Source organism: Lutjanus erythropterus, chromosome 7 (genome assembly GCF_056507025.1).
Source record: "Lutjanus erythropterus isolate fLutEry1 chromosome 7, fLutEry1.hap2, whole genome shotgun sequence".
NCBI lineage: Eukaryota > Metazoa > Chordata > Actinopteri > Lutjaniformes > Lutjanidae > Lutjanus > Lutjanus erythropterus.
Genome location: NC_139323.1, coordinates 42,965,145 through 42,987,876, shown reverse-complemented (window position 1 = coordinate 42,987,876; position 22,732 = coordinate 42,965,145). Strand labels below are relative to the sequence as shown.

General features: G+C 45.5%; 2 protein-coding genes across 2 annotated transcripts in view; both read right to left on the bottom strand.

Moving 5' to 3' along the window:
* Positions 1-3,740: 3,740 nt before the first annotated feature.
* On the bottom strand, positions 3,741-10,604 carry LOC146324519 (uncharacterized). The gene is made up of 10 exons (XM_084722347.1): positions 9,858-10,604; positions 9,538-9,778; positions 9,307-9,386; positions 9,176-9,219; positions 8,874-9,082; positions 7,099-7,352; positions 6,493-6,615; positions 5,331-5,511; positions 4,688-4,714; positions 3,741-4,300 (listed from the first exon to the last, which is right to left on the bottom strand). The coding sequence occupies exons 1-10, from the start codon at positions 10,494-10,496 to the stop codon at positions 4,023-4,025; spliced, it is 2,076 nt and encodes a 691-aa protein (XP_084578473.1). The 5' UTR covers positions 10,497-10,604; the 3' UTR covers positions 3,741-4,022.
* A 5,674-nt stretch (positions 10,605-16,278) lies between these two features.
* The window catches only part of LOC146324518 (membralin-like), a 10,815-nt gene continuing 4,361 nt past the window's right edge, over positions 16,279-22,732 (bottom strand). The window contains exons 5-10 of the mRNA XM_084723891.1: positions 22,595-22,652; positions 22,310-22,393; positions 22,017-22,149; positions 21,747-21,846; positions 19,923-20,734; positions 16,279-16,760 (exon numbers count right to left, since the gene is read on the bottom strand). Coding sequence (XP_084580017.1) covers positions 19,931-20,734; positions 21,747-21,846; positions 22,017-22,149; positions 22,310-22,393; positions 22,595-22,652 — 1,179 coding nt within the window. The 3' untranslated portion in view covers positions 16,279-16,760; positions 19,923-19,930. The remainder of the gene's footprint in view (positions 16,761-19,922; positions 20,735-21,746; positions 21,847-22,016; positions 22,150-22,309; positions 22,394-22,594; positions 22,653-22,732) is intronic.

The window sequence follows — 22,732 nt, the reverse complement described above, 5'->3', positions numbered from 1 at the left end:
TTCAATGGCACAGTCATAGGGACGGTGTGGGGGAAGAGAAAGCGCTTTGTCCTTGCTAAACACCTCCTGAAGATCATGGTACATGGGGGGAATGGAGGACAAGTCAATAGGTTCGGTAGGCACAGGTGGCGAGGAGGCACTGGAGGGAATGGCAGAGTGAAGACAATGGGAATGACAGAACGTACTCCAATTGGTAATGGCCGAGGCGGACCAGTCAATATGGGGGTTGTGCAACTTTAACCAGGGGAGCCCCAGAACCAGAGGTGAAGTGGGAGAGGGAATGATTAACAGCGAAATAACTTCCTGATGATTACCAGAGAGTAGCAGGGTCACAGGGGCAGTACGGTGGGTGACACTAGCCAGTAATTGTCCACTCAGGGTGAGAACGTTCCTAGGCTCAGGGAGAGGCTCAATAGGAAGGTTCGCTTGACTACACAGTTCAGAGTCAATAAAATTGTCATCAGCTCCACTATCGACCAGTGCCTGCAGTGGTATCGTGTTATGTGGGAGTTTGAGCATACCTTGAAGTTGAACTCGGGTGGAGGGAGAGGAGGAAGAGATAGTACGGCTCACCAGCGCCCCCTCCGTGGCTGATGAGCCTCCCCTTTTGGCAGTTTGAGGACAGGTGGCGAGGAAGTGGCCAGGCTGACCACAGTAGATGCATAGCCGGTGCAGTAATCGGCGCTCCCGTTCTGCGGGAGACAGTCTGGCTCGCCCCAACTGCATGGACTCCTCTTCGTTAGGGACGGAGGAAACACCCGCACGAGGAGCGGGGGCAGGCACGGGGGTGAGGTCCCGGGGAATCCCGCGTTGCGGAGTGGACACCGGAGGGTAGTTGGAAACCACAGGAGGAGGGGCGCCCTGTCTCCCTATTCTCTCCCTGCATCTCTCACGTAGCCGGTTATCGAGTCTAATGGCTAATGAGATTAATTCGTCAAGAGACTGGGTCTCGTCTCGTGCTGCCAATTCGTCCTTAATATTATCAGCTAATCCCAAGAGAAAAACACTTTGCAATGCGCGCTCATCCCAGCCGCTTTCGGCTGCCAAAATGCGGAAGTCGATAGCGTACTGGGAGACTGGCGCTGAACCCTGGCGGAGGGAAAGGAGCCGGCTGCTGGCTTCTTTCCCTTGGACCGGGTGATCAAAAACCTTGCGCATCTCATTAACAAAAGAGGAATAAGACTGAGTTACCGCCGAATTAGTGGAGATAGCCAAAGCCCAGGAGGCAGCCCGATCTGTTAACAAACTCATAATGAAGGCAATTTTCGATCTATCTGTGGCGTAAGTCTGGGATTGCTGTTCAAACACTAAAGTACACTGAAGCAAGAACTGACTACATGCCCCTAAATCTCCCGAATACCTGACCGGGGTGGGGATGTATGGTTCCCGGGAGAGGACGGGTGGAGGAGCCGGAGTCGCCAAGGAGGGAGCCGAGGAAGGAGGAAGATTCCCAGGAGGAGCCAAACTGGGGATCTGACTGACGGCCTGATCCATGCGGCTGCCGAGCTGGGATACGCTGGTCACCAGGGTCTGGAGAACGCCTTGGATCTCGTGGATGGCTTCCCCCATCTGGCCAACACGTGCTCCTTGAGAGGATAGCGCCTGCCGTAACTTATCTGTCTCCGCGGGGTCCATGATATGGCCGGACTATTCTGTTAGGTTCAGAGTTTGGCCAGGACCCCAGACGCAGAGAGCGAGATAAAAGCAGTTTTCAAAGAGTTTATTGTTTCACAAAAGAGCAAAAAACAACGGAAGGCGAGGGCAGGTGCTGGACGCGGTCGGCTGGCTGGCGCAGCGGGGTCGACAGGAGGGGAACCGTGCTGGCGTAGGTTCAGGAGCACGAGTGCTGCACCCACGGTCGGAAGAGGAACTGAAGGCTGCACAAAAACACTGTTGATTAGAGTCACGAAGGAAAAAACACCAAAGATCCACTAGAAAGCTTGCTGCGCTACATAACCGACAACGACTGAATAGTCCGGCACAGGAGTGGAGACTAGGCCAAGCTCATATACCCGGGGAAGTGCACTGATGAGAGCCAGGTGCGTCTCATTATGCTGAGCCAGCCAATGACCGCCGCCGCTGCCACACACACTGCCCTGGAAGGAAAGGGGAGGGGGGAAAAAGGGAAACAAGGAAAACCGAAACACCAAGAACACCAAAACAAATCCAAAAAACTCAACAACCATGACAAGATTAGCCTTACCCCGTTTCCTGTTTATGCTAAGCTAGGTTAGCATTTCCCCTCTGTTTCTCGTCTTTATGCTGAACTAGACTAACAGTCGTGGACACTGTGGAGAAAACAGAGGGGACTTAATAAAATGTGGGACACGTCCTCGCTGTGATAAACCAGGTGAGACCAGGTGTTTCCACAGGGTTCAATCCACGTCTTCCTCTTCACCTGTGTGTTTCTGTGAGGCGTTCACTGTCCCACCTGTTCTGTGTGAAAAGTGAAGCTGAGGATGTCCCTGGAAAGTTTCTGTTCATGTTGATCTTCTTCACATATTTTTGGAAAAATTAAAAAGGAAGTAAGTGTGTTACCAAAATAAGAGTCTTGTTATTCTTTAGGGCTGCAGGTAACGATTACTGTCATTATTGATTAATCTGTTAATCTTTTTCTAAATTAGTTGATTAATTAATCATGTTACAATCTTGTCAAATGAAAAAGAGAGTGATCAATGCAGTGATCATTTTTTCCACTAATTGATTGGTTGTTTGGTACATAAAATGTTTTAAAAAAAATCTCTCATTTTGTCCACAACTCAAAGACATTCAGTTTATTGTCAGACAGGAAAGAAACCAGAAAATATTCACATTTAAGAAACTGAATACAGAAAAAACAACAACTCAAAACTATTAACTGGTTATCAAAATAGTTGGTGATCAATTTACATTAAAAAAAAAACAGTCACATGAAAAAAAGATTGGAATTTCAATTAAAATTTAATCACATGATTCTGTCACGTTATGTGAAAATAAACAGATTTCATAAACTTTATTTATAAAGCATTCAGCCAGAGAGACAATGACAAAGTAAATTACATAAATAAAAATAATTATGATTTATTACTTAAAAGTTGTTAAAAATAATATAAAATGAAATGTAATAAAATAATATAGGATGAAAACATGTGGGTGTTTATAAACGTCCATCCACTGTCGGTAACCGCTTATCCTGATGAGTCACAGGGGGGTGGAGCCTATCACAGCTGACACTGGATGAGAGGCGGGGTTCACTCTGGACAAGTTCATCACAGGACAGACACACAGAGACAGACGACCACTGACCCCTGAGGTTAACCTATTATACTGCATGTCTTTGGACTGTGGGAAGAAGCCGGAGAACCTGCAGAGAACCCAGATTTTTGAGATTCTCCTTAATTAATTAAAAAACGATTAGCCTTGTTTTTGTTCAGGTGACTGTGTGAGACAGAGCCAAAATGTTAGCCTAGCTTAGCATAAAGACTGAAGGCAGGGGGAAATTGTTAGCCTAGCTTAAAAAGACAGGAACCAGACAGAAAAAGTTAGCCTAGCTTAATGTAAAGACTGGAAGCACGGAAAATGTTAGCCTAGCTTAGCATAAAGACTGAAGGCAGGGGGAAACTGTTAGCCTAGCTTAGCACAAAGGCCTTTAAATATGCTTATGATATTTTAAGATTTGTTAAATATCTTAGAGATGACATATTAAGGGTTTGTTAATTAATTATCAGTTTCATTTAAGGGGTTTTAAATTTTAAAAACAAATTAAAAACATCATGAAAGTCACCCCTGCCTTTGAAGTCCTTTTGAAGGTTGATATTATGGGATGGACTTTTTTTTTTTCACTTTTCAAAGTGATCGAAAAGAATAAAATGACGACTGTGTTTCCTGTCAGAAATGTCTTTCTGACAGAAAAGTAAAGAGGTGAAAATGTTCCAAATAAAGCAAACACTTAAACTGACATTGATCATTTTAGTCTAAAACACATGTTGCTTCTGACCCCGTCCACAGAGGACAACCCTTCCTTCAGATCAATCAGTTTCAGATCAGTTCCTGATCAGGTGATCAGCCAGCTGGTTGTACTTCATGTTCCTCAGGATCTGCTCGGTGACGTCTTTGGCCCCGTTAGGATGGTACTGCTGCACCATCAGGTCCACAGTTCTGGTTCTGTCTGCGGCCTCCAGATGGCACACGGGGATCGGATCAGAACGTTGAGCCAAGAACGCCTGGAACTTTCTTAAATCCTCTGCACGGAGAGAGTTCAGAGTGTCCAAGAGCAGTAGGGACACGTCCATCGAGTCTGAGGCACACAGAAGTGACAATACTGGGTTTAAACTGGAGTCAAACTAGACTCAAACTGATTTTAAACTGGATTTAAACTGAGAGGTCAGAGTGTCCAAGAGAGTCAAACTGGATTTAAACTAGATTTAAACAGAGAAATCAGAGTGTCCAAGAGCAGGAGGGACATGTCCACCGAGTCGGAGACACGCAGGAGAGACTAAACATTAGTCTAATTTGATCCTTTAAACTGATTTAAAAGAGTAAATCTGCAGTTATTTGATTTTGATTAATAAATGATCATGTTCTCAGTAAGTGTCTCTCAGTCATTTCATGATCTTGATCATTGTTCTCTGATTGTAAAGATGAAGGTTCCTTTACCGTTCTATCTGTCGACTCTAATAGGATGAAGGTGTGTTTGAGTTGGGGTTACCTTCTGGACAGAGAGTGGAGGCAGCAGCTGGAGGAGAACAAACACAGTGACGCAACATCAGAAGTTTTTTCTTGGAATTGTGTCACGTAAGATTCAGCAAACGTAACTCGTAACTTCAGATAACTGTCAATGATTCGTCTGCGCGTCTCAGCGCAGGTGCGTGAGGCGCCCCAATATCACCATGTAAGGCTACACTTCCTGCCCCACACATCAGGAAGCGTTCATTCCTACAAAGGCGTCAAATTAAAGAGCTCAGGTGGAATGAAGCAGTTCAGACAGCGTGTGGTGTGAACTGGTCAAACTGGAGTCAAACTGGTGGGAGCATGTCTGAAGAACGAGTCTCCACCTGATCTTAATGTGTACCTGTCCATCAGTCCAACACTGGTTCAGGTGTTCAGGGTGATGAGTCCAGTGATGTCACTGGCTGACAGAGAATTTCATGATCACAACACCTGCTGATCTATATTCACCTTCACTGAACCGTCTGCACGCCGCGCTGCTGCACACACGTGAACCGAAACAGAAGGTCCACATGTAGACACATGTTAGCATGTAGTGTCAACATGTTAGCATGTAGTGTCAACATGTTAGCATGTAGTGTTAGCATGTCTCATTAGCATGTGTAATCTGACTAAAGATCTACCTCCCAGCTGGACAGCTCGGCGCCACACCACAGACTCTGTGGAGCCAAACAGCCATCCAATCAGAGGGAGTGGAGTCCTGTGACTCAGCTGCAGCTCCACTGTGGAAACATCATCCGCTAGTTGCACCTGAAACGACGGCAGGAAGTTGTTGTAGTCCTTGAAGTTCACGAACTTTGAACTCTGAAACAAAAAAAGTTTCATGTTTTACAAAACTGGAAAAAAAATGACAGATTTAAACACCGAAATCTTCTGATGGTGTCAGTTGAAGAATAACAGGTGAAAGTAGTTGACATGTCAGTTGAAGAGTAACGGGTGAAAGTAGTTGAAGTGTCAGTTGAAGAGTAACGGGTGAAAGTAGTTGAAGTGTCAGTTGAAGAGTAACGGGTGAAAGTAGTTGACGTGTCAGTTGAAGAGTAACGGGTGAAAGTAGTTGAAGTGTCAGTTGAAGAGTAACGGGTGAAAGTAGTTGACGTGTCAGTTGAAGAGTAACGGGTGAAAGTAGTTGAAGTGTCAGTTGAAGAGTAACAGGTGAAAGTAGTTGAAGTGTCAGTTGAAGAGTAACAGGTGAAAGTAGTTGACGTGTCAGTTGAAGAGTAACAGGTGAAAGTAGTTGACGTGTCAGTTGAAGAGTAACAGGTGAAAGTAGTTGACGTGTCAGCTGTAGATGAACAGGTGAAAGTAGTTGACGTGTCAGTTGAAGAGTAACAGGTGAAAGTAGTTGGCGTGTCAGCTGTAGATGAACAGGTGAAAGTAGTTGACGTGTCAGTTGAAGAGTAACAGGTGAAAGTAGTTGAAGTGTCAGTTGAAGAGTAACAGGTGAAAGTAGTTGACGTGTCAGTTGAAGAGTAACAGGTGAAAGTAGTTGACGTGTCAGTTGAAGAGTAACAGGTGAAAGTAGTTGACGTGTCAGTTGAAGAGTAACAGGTGAAAGTGGTTGACGTGTCAGCTGTAGATGAACAGGTGAAAGTAGTTGACGTGTCAGTTGAAGAGTAACAGGTGAAAGTAGTTGACATGTCAGCTGTAGATGAACAGGTGAAAGTAGTTGACGTGTCAGTTGAAGAGTAACAGGTGAAAGTAGTTGACGTGTCAGTTGAAGAGTAACAGGTGAAAGTAGTTGACGTGTCAGTTGTAGATGAACAGGTGAAAGTAGTTGACGTGGACCTCTGGCTCGATGAAAGTGACGGGCCGTCCACTCAGTCTGTACGTCTGATTTGGGACGAGCTCACAGTCGGGTATCGTTTCCACATATTCTGCTCTGTTCCGATGCTTCCACTCCTTTATCACCTGCATATGAGAGCCGATACTATCAGCCACTTCAACTGCCTATAATCAATAATCAATAAAGTTAAAATATACAGGGTGTCCATAAAGTCTCTTTACAATTTTTACAAATTTATTACAAGAACAAATGAGCAACCTCTATATGATCACCATTAGTTGAAGCATATCTAGACGGTACTCGATTTCTCGCTGTGTTCGCCGTAGCATCGCCTCATCAGCGGCTTCAGTGACCTTTCATCAGGCTTCATGCGTGAAGAATGAATGTGATTAAAAACTTTGATAATCTGATTAATATCTCATCAATTGCTTTTGTAATAATTGTTTAAATTGTAAAGAGACTTTGTGGACGTCCTGTACGTTCACACTCATCAATGGCACTTTGGTTTGCTTGTGCACCTGAGCTGTCAGTGGGCGGGGCTTGTGTACCTGAGTGGTCAGTGGGCGGGGCTTGTGTAACCGAGTGGTCAGTGGGCGGGGCTTGTGTACCTGAGTGAGCCAGACGTTCCTCGGCAGCAGCAGGACAAACAGCGATCGTTTGCTCATCTGGAAGAAGAGCAGCACCAAGCCGCTGATCACGGTGGACGGTTGCTGATCGGTGGACTCCGCCGGCATCACCAGACCAAAACATGAGAAGCTGGAGATGTCGACAATCACATGACTGTCTGTCACCTGACCAGGTGTGATGAAGTGCACGCTGTCCTCAGTGACATGAGCCACAGACAGGAAGTGCTGACCGCCATCTGCAAGACAGAAAATCTCCCCTTCAACAAAACTTTATTCATCCAGACAGTCACAAGACGTCTCATCACTATTATTGTTGTTGTTGTTGTTGTTGTTGTTGTTGTTGTTGTTGAGCTCCAGAGCCTTGAACTGATGGGATGGCGTCCTCCAACCATTGTGGGGCGCTGTAAGATTCTGGCTAGTGACATTTCCATGTGCTGCAGATAGTACAGGGACAGGGCAGAGCTGGACAGGGCAGGGATGGACAGGGCAGAGCTGGACAGGGCAGGGATGGACAGGGCAGGGGTGGACAGGGCAGAGCTGGACAGGGCAGAGCTGGACAGGGCAGAGATGGACAGGGCAGAGATGGACAGGGCAGGGATGGACAGGGCAGGGGTGGACAGGGCAGAGCTGGACAGGGCAGGGGTGGACAGGGCAGAGCTGGACAGGGCAGAGCTGGACAGGGCAGGGATGGACAGGGCAGGGATGGACAGGGCAGGGGTGGACAGGGCAGAGCTGGACAGGGCAGAGATGGACAGGGCAGGGGTGGACAGGGCAGAGCTGGACAAGGCAGGGATGGACAGGGCAGAGCTGGACAGGGCAGAAATGGACAGGGCAGAGATGGACAAGGCAGGGATGGACAGGGCAGAGATGGACAGGGCAGAGATGGACAGGGCAGAGCTGGACAAGGCAGGGATGGACAGGGCAGAGCTGGACAGGGCAGGGATGGACAGGGCAGAGCTGGACAGGGCAGGGATGGACAGGGCAGGGATGGACAGGGCAGAGATGGACAGGGCAGGGGCGGACAGGGCAGGGATGGACAGGGCAGAGCTGGACAGGGCAGGGATGGACAGGGCAGGGATGGACAGGGCAGGGGTGGACAGGGCAGAGCTGGACAGGGCAGGGGTGGACAGGGCAGAGCTGGACAGGGCAGGGGTGGACAGGGCAGAGCTGGACAGGGCAGGGATGGACAGGGCAGAGATGGACAGGGCAGGGACGGACAGGGCAGGGATGGACAGGGCAGAGCTGGACAGGGCAGGGATGGACAGGGCAGGGATGGACAGGGCAGGGGTGGACAGGGCAGAGCTGGACAGGGCAGGGGTGGACAGGGCAGAGCTGGACAGGGCAGGGGTGGACAAGGCAGGGCATGTTATATGTCCAGTAGGACATTCATGTCTGCTGCATTTTGGTCATTGACTTCTACCAAAAAGTAGTCAACTAGTTGCTGGAGATTTTTTTAACAACATCAAAAACATCTGAATTATATCCAGTAAATGGTGAACTAATGTAGGCGGGACCAGCCTGGGAGTCTTTATTCAACTCTGAGAGGCTATTTACAAATCTGAGCGGACTGAACCCAGATCAGCCGTATCTGAGCTGTTTGGAAGCAGAAACAATGTGACTGCTTCCTTGAAGGGGTTTAACGTGTCTGACAGGTGAACGACTCACCTACCAAGATCCACAATTGTTCTGTGAAAACCACCGTGTGCAGTTCGTCTTTATTTGAGAATGTTGATGATGAACAAACTCTGATCACTGACCTGAGATCAGCTGACAGTGCGGCAGGTGTAATCTGTGGAACTGTCCCGTCAGCAGGTGGAATCTGATTAGAGGTCCGGCTGGTCTCACACCTTTAGAGGACAGGAAGTCAACATCCCAGGGAACTGTCTGACAGACCACGTCACCGACCCCCTCCAACAGTAGACCGGTCACACTGCAGCGGGACACACCGGGCTGGAGGCAACGCAACCTGGAGCAACAACAGCAACCAGACCAACTGAACACACTGTGATCAAATGGGAACCAAAGGCTCAGTGACGAGTCAGTGTTCTGGTTCTGTTACCTGAACATGTTGCCGTCCTCTAATACTTCTGGTGTAACCTCAATCTAAACAGATGAAACACGTTAGCCAATCATCAGTCACCATCGGTACTGACATCACAGTGACGTGCAGGTTGTGTTTGGTGTCATTACCACTGCTGTGTCAGTGTTCGTCTCCACTTTGATGTCAGACCACCTCTGTGATGTCACTGCTTCTCCTGGAGGACACAAACCTGCAGCAAGATGACATCATCACATCACCTGACAACAACTTTAACTGATCAATCTTTCAGCTTGGATCAATCTCAGTACTTCTGATTGATCATGACAGACTGAAAACAAAGAAACTGTTAGCCTAGCTTAGCACATTTTGTGTGGACGTACTGAGCGTCGGTACGATCTTCTGCAGGATGGTTCTGGTGATGATCTCTGCCTGTTTGGGTCCAAAGTATTTTTTCAGAAGTCTCTGTGATGTCTGCCTGTCTGCGTGCAGCAGCTGCTCTCCACCAATAGGAGACTGGCTCTCTTCGGTCATGTGATCCCTGACCAGCCACTGGAAAGATCTGAGCTCGTCTGAGACCAGAAACTCCAACATCTCTGCAAGGACCGACGTCTCTGAGGGATTCTGGGAAATAAAGACATGCTGATGACATCATACATCAGGATCATGATGTCAGTCCCATCAAGGATTAGACTCTACACACCTGCTCTCTGATTGGTCCTTCCTCCAGCTCCTCCATTAAGAAGGGCTCTGATTGGCTGAGGGCCTTGTAGAACATCTCCTGGGCTTTGTCCCCCTTCCTCAGGACTAGGTCCACCAGAGCCCGGTTCTTGTCCTTGCGGATTGCATACACCTGAATGGCATCCCTGTTAGCCACGTCCAGGATCCTGCAGTCCTGCAGGACATCTGAGACCCGGTCCGCTCTCTGGATCCTGCTGATCAGCCTCCGCCGCTGAGTCCTCACAAAGTCCAGCTCAGGTTCTGGAACCAGTCTGGGCCTGGGCGGGTCCAGTCTGGGTCTGGGCGGGTCTGATTTCTGGTGGACTTGATCATCCGGTCTGATCAGGGTCAGGACGTGGTCCAGCAGGGTCTGGGCCCCTTCGTCGTGGTAACACCTCTGCAGGGTCTTGGCGGTTTTGTAGGTGTCGGCGGACCGGAGCCAGCGTGGGGGGACTGGGGGAAAGTCCTGCAAGAGGTCCTGACTGAGACCCCAGTGTACCCTCCAGAGGTCCACGTCCTGCAGGTTGGACAGCTGGGACAGCAGGTCCTCTTGGACCGGCTCCGGTTCATTGATCCAGATCTGAAAACCAGCTGGTCTCTTCAGGGTCGGAACATTACCCATGATTCAGTCTGTTTGCTCTCTGCAGCGAATGGTAGGCTGAGAGAACGACACGCCTGTAAGACACGATGAAGGGATCAACAAAGATCAGCTTGTCAGACGAGACGAAGGTAAAACAACAGACAGCAGGACAGTTCAGTCTGGTCTGTTGTTTCTGTCATAAACATATTTTCAGTAGTTTTCATGTCCACCTTTAGTCCCTTTAGTAAATAAATACATTTTTTTCACACAGTGTACAACTGGTCAAACAAAATATTACAGACTGTCCCTTTAATCATGTTTACCATGACATCAGACCTCTGTGGAGGTGATCCAGGTCTGCGCAGAATCGATCAGCGGCGGTCGGCGCACAATGCATGCTGGTTAGATTTGTGTCTGACTTGCTCTGACGTCATGCACACGTGGGCAACGATGACCTCACGAGATCGAGGCGCCGCAGTTTGTAGAGCCAGGCGCCGCAGCTGCTCTCCACCGACTGCAAACACCTGACTGTCACCTGATCGATGAGCTGACAGGCTCTGATTGGCTCTTAACTTTGACAACAAACACCACGTGTTGTATAAAATAATAATTTTCTGTGTAACTGTAATATTTAATGACATATTGATCTTCTGTTGTCTGATGAATAATCAGATATTTAGTGTCTGATAATAATAAAGGTTCTATATGACTGATCAAAAGAACAGTTTGGTTCTTTACAAGGCAGATAAAAGAACCGATGAGTCAAAAGGAGGATCTCTTCTATTTTAACTTCAATCAACGATCAATAACGCACTTTATTTCTTCAGCTGTGATCAATGACCTGCAGACTACAGGTGACCTGCAGGTGACCTGCAGGTGACCTGACAGGATGTTCGTGTCTCTTCCTCTAGTCTCTCTGAAGTCTGTTGAAAACTGTCCGACTGGACTGCAGACTTTCGTCTCCACCTCCTGATCTCGTCTCTCCAGACGAGGCGCAGTTCATCTCAAACGAACCGAATTACAGGCCAATGAAATGACTGAAGTAGAAAATGTTTGTTCCATGTTTGAAGTCTGTATTTTTAGCAGACGATGACGCTACAAATCAGAATTCAGTGTAAATGATATTAAACAACATGAACAAAGTCCATCATATAAACTTGATGAAACTAGGACTGACATGAACAACACCACTTTATTCATCACACCTGATTCACGCCACACGTGATGATGTCACAGGAGAAACTTTCTTTTTGTTTTCACACGTCAAAATCAACGAAACCGTCTCAGCTCTGAACACAAACTAACGTAAAATAAAGCTCGACCTGATGAGGCGCAGAGTTCTGGTTCATTCACGGTTTATCAGGTTCTGGACCAAAGAGGACAAACTACATCCTGTTTTGTTCCAGATTGCGTCTCAGGGGACGGTGAGGTGTGCGTTCTCTAACCGGTCCTCAGAGCAACTGAAGTGAAGACAAAGGTTCCGCCTGACTTCCCCAAAAAATAATCAAATCAAATCAAATAAATAAAGAAATATTTTTTGTTTTGTTTTGTTTTTACGTCATTATTATTGAAATAAATGTAGACAATAACCCAACAGTGTAAAAATAATTATTACCTTCAAATTCAATCACATAAATGTGGTGAAACTATTTCAGGTGAACAACAGTTTTCATTTGTAAATTCACTCTGATTTTCCATCCGACAAAACATTTAAAAGACAAGATGATGTTTGATCTTTAAAATAGATTTTACAGCAGAATTGAAGAAACATGAATGTCACCGTAACACAACACAGACGTGTTCGTCATAGAAAGACATTAATATGAACAATATGACAAACAACAAGCTGCCTGTCAGACGAGATCAAGGGAAGAACAACACAGAAGACGACAGACACGAGACAGAAAAAGACTCTTACAGAGATGAGTCATAGTTTCAATCATCTGCAGAGTTTGATGGATTTTAAAAGGTAAAAACACACTGATCCATTAATAATAATCATTCATGTGATTCAAGGAGAAAAACAAAACGTCACATCTTCCTGTGTCTTTTTAAGGAGTAAAAGATTCTTATAATTGACCAACAGGAAAGCAGCCCTTAAATTCTACATTAAGGTGAAAAAGTGCTTCACTAAAAACACCTTAACTTATCCAATAATTAATGATAAATTAGAGGTGAATTGCAGCTTAATTGAAATTAAAGGATTAGTCTACATTTTTAATAGCACATAAGAATCACATGTGAGGTTTAGAAAAGGTCCTTTATATTTCCTTAACTCAAGTAAAAATATAAAAAACTTAATCCATTCTAATCCAGCAGTGTTTCTGTTGATCTGAAGAAGAAGAAGAAGAAGAAGAAGAAGAAGAAGAAGAAGACGAAGAAGAAGAAGAAGAAGAAGAAGAAGAAGACGAAGACGTTTCTCACCTGAGTGAAGGCAGCTGATCTGACTGCACCTGCTGACAGTCTGTTTATATACGGTCAGATGAGGTTTCACCACCAGTTGATCTGATTTTGGTTCCAGTTTGAGCTGCTTTTAGTTTTTGCTGGGTTTTTTTCCCAGACAGTTTTTAGAACTAGAACGTTCCCTGAGGAACCACAATGAGAGCAGGTCGAGTCCACAGTTTTAAAAATACCCGTCAACAGGTGAAGCTGATGAAACAGAGCAGAGCTGCAGCTTCAAACATCATCTGTTGATCATCATTAATCCATAAATTCATCGTCTCTCAGTCTCCTAGCAACGATCGTCACAATCACGTCAACTGAAAAATAAATACGTCTCTTCACTCCACCTGTTTTCACAGTTTTGGACCGATTTTTCAACCAGTGATCAATCTGGTAATAATATTTCCACTAATCAATCAGTTGTTTGGTTCATAAAATGTCAGAAAATGTTGATCAAAGTCCAAGATGACGTCCTCAAACGTCTCGTTTTGTCCACAACTCAAAGATCATCGGTTTTTGAATTCATCCTGACGGCTCTGATGTGAGTTTAGACTTCTGTGTTGAAGTTTTGGGGTCAATATTTCAAAGATCGCAGTGATCCAGATGTTGTCATGACCAGTTTTTTAGACGGATCTTCTGGGTTCTGTTCTGGGTTCTGTTCTGGGTTCTGTTCTGGGTTCTGTTCTGGGTTCTGTTCTGGGTTTTCAGACAGAATCGTTCTTCATTAAATTTCTCCCTGGATAAAAAACAAAAGAACAGCTGTAACATGTCAGTGGTTGGTCCGAGTCTCCAGCGCAGAGAGGAACTGATTTTATTTTACATGTTGCACAGAGAAATGTGATGTTTTTGTTTTACATGACAGCTTTGAGTTTCTCTGGTGTTTTAATTGAACATGTTGTATTTGGTCATAGTTTAAAACAGAATGGAAACACTTTAACATGATGGAAAGATAATAAGTGGAGCAGACGGACATCCGTGAAAAGTTCCTGCATGAAAAATAAACGATTTTCAAAATAAGATCATTCCTTTTCTGTCCAGTCATTTCAGATGGACGGTTTGGTGTTTGTTAAGTAACTAAAGCTGTAACTGTAACTGTAGTGGAGTCAAACAATGAAATCAAGTCAGGGACCAGATCCAACTTGTAATGAACTACAGTACTCGAGTAAATGTACTTGGATACACTGCACGACTGCATTGGAGAATTCAAATGTTTATCCACCAATCAGATAAGAATAAAAATAAACCTTTATCATCATCATCATCATCATCAGGCTTTCCAAAATCACACAAAACATGTTTTTCATTGGAAATAGATCAATAATCAATGAGGTGATGATGAATGAAAACATCTGGAGACGTCAAACTCTGAAAACCAAACCGTGGAAATCCCCTGAAGAGTTTCAGTGTTTTGACCTGAACTGGTCCAAACCATTAAAACCACAGTTAAACTGGGCAGCAGCGCTCACGAAAAAACCAAAACCAAACCACAAATAAACCAAAATGATCAGCAGCTGCTGAAATCAGAACGACTCCACTCGCTCTGTTTGAGCCTCTCTGACAGGAAACCACCGTTTTATAACACAAATATCCCTCTACAAACCAAACAAACACCTTCAGCGGCGGCGAATACTCTGGAAAAGAAATACGGTATTTAGTTACTGAAACATTTCTTTATTCTTATGTGACACATTTTCCAAGAAAGACACTGTGTCCAAGATGAATAAAAACAAAATGCAATGATCTGAAAAAACATTTTGACTCGTCGGCAGAATACAGAACAATGTTCAAACTGACAAACTTTGTTTTGGAACAACAGTGTAACGCTCCACAAACAGCTGTTTGGAACGTTCCTCAGGTGAACAGGTGAGTCGGTGACAGGTGACAGGATCATGACTGGGTATTAAAGGGACGACCTGGAAAGACTCAGTGGTTCACAAACATGGACGCATTAATCTCTTGGCCATTCGCTCAGTTTGATCAGTTAATCTTGTAAACTGAGAAATAAATCCACACGTGGAGCGCCTTGGCGCCTGAGCGCCACGTAGGACATATTTTTAAGTCTTTTCTGTAACAATCATTTTCTCAATTAGCGAGTTTGTTGTTTCGTCCATAAAATATTCAACAATGGTGAAAAATTGATCCTGTCACCATCTTATCAATTGAAAAATAGTTCCAAACACGTGAACAGTTGTTGGCGGCTGCACCTGTTTTTACGTTTGGATCCATCTTTGAATCGGTGATCAATCTGGCAATCATTTTTTTTACTAATCAATCAGTTGTTTGGTCCCTAAAATGTCAGAAAATGCTGATCAAAGTCCAAGATGACGTCCTCAAAACGCGGCGTGCACCGAACCGACAAAATTTATTTACAAAGTTTGTCAGTTTGAAAAATCGCAGTGGATTCAGATGAATATAGGAGGGAAAGTTCTGGCAAATCACCGCATTCTGTTTTTTATTATTTGTACACAACATTACAACTTTTTCTTTAGATATTGTGACTTTATTCTGGAAGTCTGGTTTGACTTCCTGTTCTAACAGTGACCTTCAGTCACATGATGTCAGTGATGTTTGTCCAGTTGATCCTAATGAGCCTCTAATAAATTCTCATGGTGAACAGAAATAAAGACGTGAGACACTCACACAGTTTCTGTGCAAACAGGCTGCTGTGCACTGGTTTTACTGGTTTTACTGGTTTTACTGGACAGTTAAATACAGTTTGATGAGTTTCAGGCTTCAGATCGACTAATGAGGCTACAGTCATCCAGCAGAGGCACGAAGAAGAAGAAGAAGAAGAAAAAAAAAGCCAAATCCCCCAACAATCCCCTGAAACCCACAGTCTGATGCTGATGTCATAGTTCAGGCCCCGCCTCCTCCCACCACGACACAAACTGGAAAAAACAAAAAAAACAAAATAAAAGTCCGTCTTCAGCTGGTTCATGGTGCGTTCAGGTGACTCATCAGTGATCAAGTGAAAATAAAAATCAACACATTTCAAAGATATTTTCAGTGACACGTCTGATTATTGATTATATATCTCAGGATTGTTACTGAGGTTTTATTCAGAGCTGCAACAATTAAATGAATAACTGATCATTAAATTAATCACCAAATACTTTGATCATCGATTAGTTGGTCTTTTATACATTTTTTTTTAAAGAAAAAACATCAAATTTGTCTGATTTCAGTTTCTTACATGTGAATATTTTCTGGTTTCTGAGGACGTTTTCCAACCAAACAACTGATCAGTTAATCATGAAAATGATCGACAGATTGATCGATAATGAAAATAACAGTGACAGAAAAGACTTGAAAACAGGTCAGTAGGTTGAAAAACAGTTTTTGTGTCTGTGCTTCACGTTTGAACCCATTTTTCAACCCTGTGACAGGATCAATTACTCAAGAAACTGATCAACAGATTGATCAATAATGAAAGTAACCATTAGCTGCAGCCCTCATTTTATTTGTTCTGTTTATTTTGATGTTTTGTGGACATTTGAAATTTAATCATTGATCAGTTGTTATTTTGTTACTGATCAATAAATCAATCCACACTCCAGTTTACAAGCTGATGAGGAGCACCTAAATGCACCTGTAGGCGTCTAGAGTCACCTGAATGCCTCACAGTGACAGGCCACACCCTCTGGAGGAGGCGGAGTCTGAGGTGTGACACAGCTGGCATCATATTGCACAACCAATCAGCTCGTTCAGCTGCTGACATACGTCTCTGAAGTGTCCACAGACGGTCTGAGGATTATTGATAAGGCATCCGTTCTGATCCAGTCCTGACCGATCAGTCCAACCGCTGCCGCTGCCGCCGCCGCCACCGCACTCTAAAATGACCTCCTGTTCTCACAGAGTCTTTCTCTTCAAAATAAAAGCAGGTGGAAACAGAAATTAATACAGTTCAGAGGTTGTGCTTCAGTCTGTCAGAACTGATCAGGGCTGATCGATAACTCATCAATAAATGATTGGCAGGCTCTAGAATCATTCAAGATCTTTATAGCAGGAGTCAGTAAAGCTCATTGTTTAAAGGGCCAGTCTGTTGTTTTTAGTCTGTCTGTGGCTCATTAGTTCCTCTAAAGTCTTTTAAAAAAACTCAAATATTTAATCTATACATTTAATCAATATGTTTATTATTATATTGTTTATATTTTCATGGTCAAACAGTTCAGTTGATCAAACAAACAGCAGGAAACAGTGCATCTGTTGGGGACTATTTTCAGTGGCGGATTAATCCACATTTGGTGCTCTGGTGAGTATTTGGTGATGAAGGAATATGAGGCTAACTGAGCCTGTTCACGCCTGGTATTAACACGTTCACGCCTGGTATTAACACGTTCACGTCTGGTATTAACACGTTCACGCCTGGTATTAACACGTTCACGCCTGGTGTTCACACGTTCACGCCAGGTATTAACACGTTCACGTCTGGTATTAACACGTTCACGCCTGGTGTTCACACGTTCACGCCTGGTATTAACACGTTCACGCCTGGTGTTCACACGTTCACGCCTAGTGTTCACACGTTCACGCCTGGTGTTCACACGTTCACGCCTGGTATTAACACGTTCACGCCTGGTGTTCACACGTTCACGCCTGGTGTTCACACGTTCATGCCTGGTATTAACACGTTCACGCCTGGTGTTCACACGTTCACGCCTGGTATTAACACGTTCACGCCTGGTGTTCACACGTTCACGCCTGGTGTTCACACGTTCACGCCTGGTATTAACACGTTCACGCCTGGTATTAACACGTTCACGCCTGGTGTTCACACGTTCACGCCTGGTATTAACACGTTCACACCTGGTATTAACACGTTCACGCCTGGTGTTCTCACGTTCACGCCTGGTATTAACACGTTCACGCCTGGTGTTCTCACGTTCACGCCTGGTGTTCTCACGTTCACGCCTGGTATTAACAGGTTCACACGTTCACGCCTGGTGTTCACACGTTCACGCCTGGTATTAACACGTTCACGCCTGGTGTTCACACGTTCACGCCTGGTGTCAACACGTTCACACATTCACGCCTGGTATTAACACGTTCACGCCTGGTGTTCACACGTTCACGCCTGGTATTAACACGTTCACGCCTGGTATTAACACGTTCACGCCTGGTGTTCACACGTTCACGCCTGGTATTAACACGTTCATGCCTGGTATTAACACGTTCACGCCTGGTGTTCACACGTTCACGCCTGGTATTAACACGTTCACACCTGGTATTAACACGTTCACGCCTGGTGTTCACACGTTCACGCCTGGTATTAACACATTCACGCCTGGTGTTCACACGTTCACGCCTGGTATTAACAGTTTCACACCAGGTATTAACACGTTCACACGTTCACGCCTGGTATTAACACGTTCACACGTTCACGCCTGGTGTTCACACGTTCACGCCTGGTATTAACACGTTCACGCCAGGTATTAACACGTTCACACGTTCACGCCTGGTATTAACACGTTCACACGTTCACGCCTGGTATTAACACGTTCACACGTTCACGCCTGGTATTAACAGGTTCACACCAGGTATTAACACGTTCACACGTTCACGCCTGGTATTAACACGTTCACACGTTCACGCCTGGTGTTCACACGTTCACACCTGGTATTAACACGTTCACGCCAGGTATTAACACGTTCACACGTTCACGCCTGGTATTAACACGTTCACGCATTCACGCCTGGCGTCAACACGTTCACGTCTGGTATTAACACGTTCACACCTGGTATTAACACGTTCACGCGTTCACGCCTGGTGTCAACACGTTCACACGTTCACGCCTGGCGTCAACATGTTCACACCTGGCGTTAATACGTTCAAACGTTCACGCCTGGTGTCAACACGTTCACGTCTGGTATGAACACGTTCACGCCTGGTGTTCACACGTTCACACCTGGCGTTAACACGTTCACACGTTCATGCCTGGCGTTAACACGTTCACGCCTGGTGTCAACACGTTCACGTCTGGTATTAACACGTTCACGCCTGGCGTTAACACGTTCACACCTGGCGTTAACACGTTCACACCTGGCGTTAACACGTTCACACGTTCACACCTGGCATTAACACATTCACACGTTCACACCTGATGTTAACACATTCACACGTTCACACCTGGCGTTAACACGTTCACACCTGGCGTTAACACGTTCACACCTGGCGTTAACACGTTCACACGTTCACGCCTGGCGTCAACACGTTCACGCCTGGTATTATCATTACAGTTGCAACGTCAAATCGATTATTAATCGACTATTTAATTGATCACCAACTATTTTTATTACTCAATTAATTGTACTGATTCATTTTTTTCTTTCCTCGTCTCTGACAGGAAACTGAATATCTTGGAGTTGTGGACAAAACGAGACATTTGAGGACGTCATCTTGGACTTTGGGAAGTTTTTTCTGACATTTTTAGACCAAAGAACTAGTCGATTAATAGAGGAAATAATCAAGAATCAATAATCAATCAATAACAGTTAACTGACAGTGAAAATAACTGTTCGCTCTTTCAACATGTTCAGGTCTTAGATGTGTTATTTGTTACATCGGGATAAACAGAAGCAGGCGATTATTTTTCCAAATATTCGAGAGGAGCTGCTGTGATGTCATCAGATCATCATCAGAGTTTTGGACAAAACATTTGAAGACAAAGTGATGGGATGTTTTTCTGTTTTCTGATGTTTTAGACTCGAGATAAAAACGAGATGAAATCCTGAGTTTGTTTGAGCTTCAGTGTCGGGACGCTCAGACCATCTCACCCACTGGTTTCTCAAGGTTGATGCGTGAATGGCGATGAGAACGGCGGCTCACAAACCTGCAAGCGCTTACATTTCTTCAGGGACACACTGGACTTCTTTGAAGACTCTGGATTGATTGGTTTTAACTCTCTAATTGTTGTCTCAACCCAGCTGTACAGAGCCAATTACTAATTGATCGCTAATCGATCAGCCTGATCAGTGACAGACAGAGGCAGCATGTCAGACAGGTGAGATGATGTCATCAGGACCACACCTGGACTCTCAGGACGGGGTCTGTGAGGAGCTCTGCTGCTCGGCTACTCTGCAGTCCCAGTCTGTGCCCGGACTCTGTGAGGGGGTGCAGTCTGTCTGTGGAGGGGCCGCTTCCGCCTCCGAGGGCAGGGGCCCCGCCTCTGACGTCTGGAGCCCCGCCTCTGACGGCTGGAGCCCCGCCTCTGACGGCTGGAGCCCCGCCTTCGCCGGCTGGAGCCCCGCCTTCGCCGGCTGGAGCCCCCTGATCGGAGGATCTGTTCCTCCTGCTGTGGTTTCTATTGACACCACGTTCCCCACTTCTTCATTAGCTCCTCCTCCTCCTCCTGCTCCTCCTCCTCCTCCTCTCATCCAGAACTCGGCCACCACACTGACCTCTGCTGCTCCTGCTGCTCCTTGTCTGTCCACAGAGTCAACGGAGGAGGAGGAGGTGGAAGGGAGCTGGTTGGAGGAGGACAGAGCTTCAGCAATGATGGCGGTCGTCTGAGCAACCCAGTTCAGCTCCGACCTCACATCTCCTCCTCCTGCTGCTGCTGCTCCTGCTGCTGGAGAGGAGGAGGAGGAGGAGGAGGAGGTGGGGCCGTGGAGTTCAGTCTGAGGCCCTGGCTGGGTGCTGCTGGCAGCTCCTGCAGCTCCTGCAGCTCCTGCAGCTCCTGCAGCTCCTGTGGCGGTGTGGTTGTTGTTGAGGTTGTCCTGCAAGGCCTGAGTCTGGTTGTTCTGACCCGCCTGCTGGTTCTGCAGCAGCATCTCCTGGATCCTGATCTGCTGCAGGATGGCAGGAAGCTCATAGTGGTGGAAGAAGTAGATCATGGAGTGCTGCAGGAGGAGGAGGAGGAGGAGGAGGAGGAGGAGGAGAGGAAGTGGTTAATTAATCCAGACTAACATGTTGACAGCTTCATGCTAAAATCATCTCCTGATTCATCCATCAGATCGTCCAGAGACTGGTTGTTTTTTTTAAATCTCTCCTGACACAATTAGTCAGACCTGAAAAATACAAAAACTAAGCCTGGTTTCTAAACAGGAAGTAGTTTTTGAGAAAAAAAAAAAGACGTCCTCACATGTGGACAGTAGGTTTATTTTACTGTGTAACACAAAAAAGTCACCAGTGACTAACAAAGAATAAAACTGTTTTGTCTTAATGACTGAATATTTGTCTTTTTCTAAACTGCAAACGAAGCCCCACATTTTAAAGCCGTGTAATGTTGTCAGTTTTATCATTTCTTTTGCTCCAAATTATCATCTCTTTCTGTTCCTGACAGAGAAATGATCTGAAAATGTCACATCAAAAATAAAGTCAATGTAGACTCATTTGTTCTACATGCAAAAACTCTTTATACCCTTTAAACTCTTGGTTAGCATTATAATTTTACATCTAAAAAAATATGTATGTACACACACACACACACACACACACACACACATAATTAGTAGTGTCCCAGTTTGTTACTGTTGCTAAAATCTGTCAGACATGTTGCCACATCAAACTACAAATGTCGAAACATAAATAACCAAGTTTCAACCATGAAACCTGGCGAGGTTTGCACCTGTTTCACTCGCTGCCATCTTGTTTTTACCCTGATAAATGTGTGGTGCTTTGGCTGCCACTAGAGGGCAGCGCAGAGTTCCCACCAGTGAGGACAACAGGAAGTAAAAGGTGCAGCAAGTCTAAAAGGTCCTGTCCTCACATGTGGACGCAGGGTCTCAGGACATTAGATTAACTTGTGCTGAATATCAGTGCTCTTATTTTGAAATGAAAGCAGAGTGTCTTCCTGTCAGGAGTCATGACACTCATGAAGGAGATGACGGTGATGATGATGATGGTTCTGACCTGGATGAAGAGCCACGAGGTGACGAGGGCCAGACTGCTGTACTGACCGTTGAAGCGGTAGTGATACGCGTAGAAGGCAAAGTGGTACAGATAGAAGAACCTGCAGAACACAGAGAGGGATAGAGAACGTGAAGAACTTCCATCTTTTATAAATAATCCATTATCTAACAGTAACTCTCCACTGGTTGATCTGTTAAACGTGCCACTGGGCCTGTGGGCATGATTTTAAAAGAGCCAATGGGGTGGCCCGCTGGTGGCCATGTGACTCACCTCAGCCAGTGACGTTTGCTGGTGTTGGTGTGGCAGCAGATGGCGTCGTACTGATCGGCCAACCACACGATGAGGATGATGTAGAAGGCTGTCGTCGTGTCATTGAAGAACTCCGACATGATGGCCTCCATGCCTGACAAACAGGAAATGACATCAGCAGGTCACGTGTGGATTCTTTAAGTCTGGTTTAAGTGGTTTAACTGGATTTAAAGTGAATTCTGAGCCCGATCTGGATCAGAATCGGATCCAGACTGCGTGAACGCTGTGGATCAGGTTCCAGGATGTGAACGTACCGACGAGAGCCAGGATGACAGTGAGCAGAGGGGCTGCTGGGAAGGCGATGGTCATGTTCATCTCCAACATCTGAAGAAGATCGACTGAAGGGGACAGAATGAGACCAGATAAACACACACCTGATCCTGAACAGGTATCAACCTAAAGCCTAAACCAGGACTGAGATCAGTGACAGGAGAACCACCTTCAGCTGACGGTTTAATGTACGCCATAAAAACTTAAAGTGACAGATCACGTTTCACACCATCAAAACTCCGAACCGAAGCAGAAAGAATGAAACTGACCGATGAAGACGAAGATCTGGTGGTGAGAATATCTGAGCAGCATGGACACGGACAGAGTCTGAAAAACACAAAACAACAGACAGACTCTGAACGCATCACACCGTATTAAAATCATCTGATGAAAAATACGTCCACAAT

What these genes read in the sequence shown, in the direction of transcription:
- LOC146324519 (XM_084722347.1), bottom strand. Translation starts at nt 10,496, where the DNA reads ATGGGTAATGTTCCGACCCTGAAGAGACCAGCTGGTTTTCAGATCTGG. An exon ending in GAGGACGGCAACATGTTCAG is followed by an intron (nt 9,083 to 9,175) that starts GTAACAGAACCA and finishes TTGTTGCTCCAG; the next exon opens with GTTGCGTTGCCTCCAGCCCG. An exon ending in GCACTGTCAGCTGATCTCAG is followed by an intron (nt 7,353 to 8,873) that starts GTCAGTGATCAG and finishes TCTGTCTTGCAG; the next exon opens with ATGGCGGTCAGCACTTCCTG.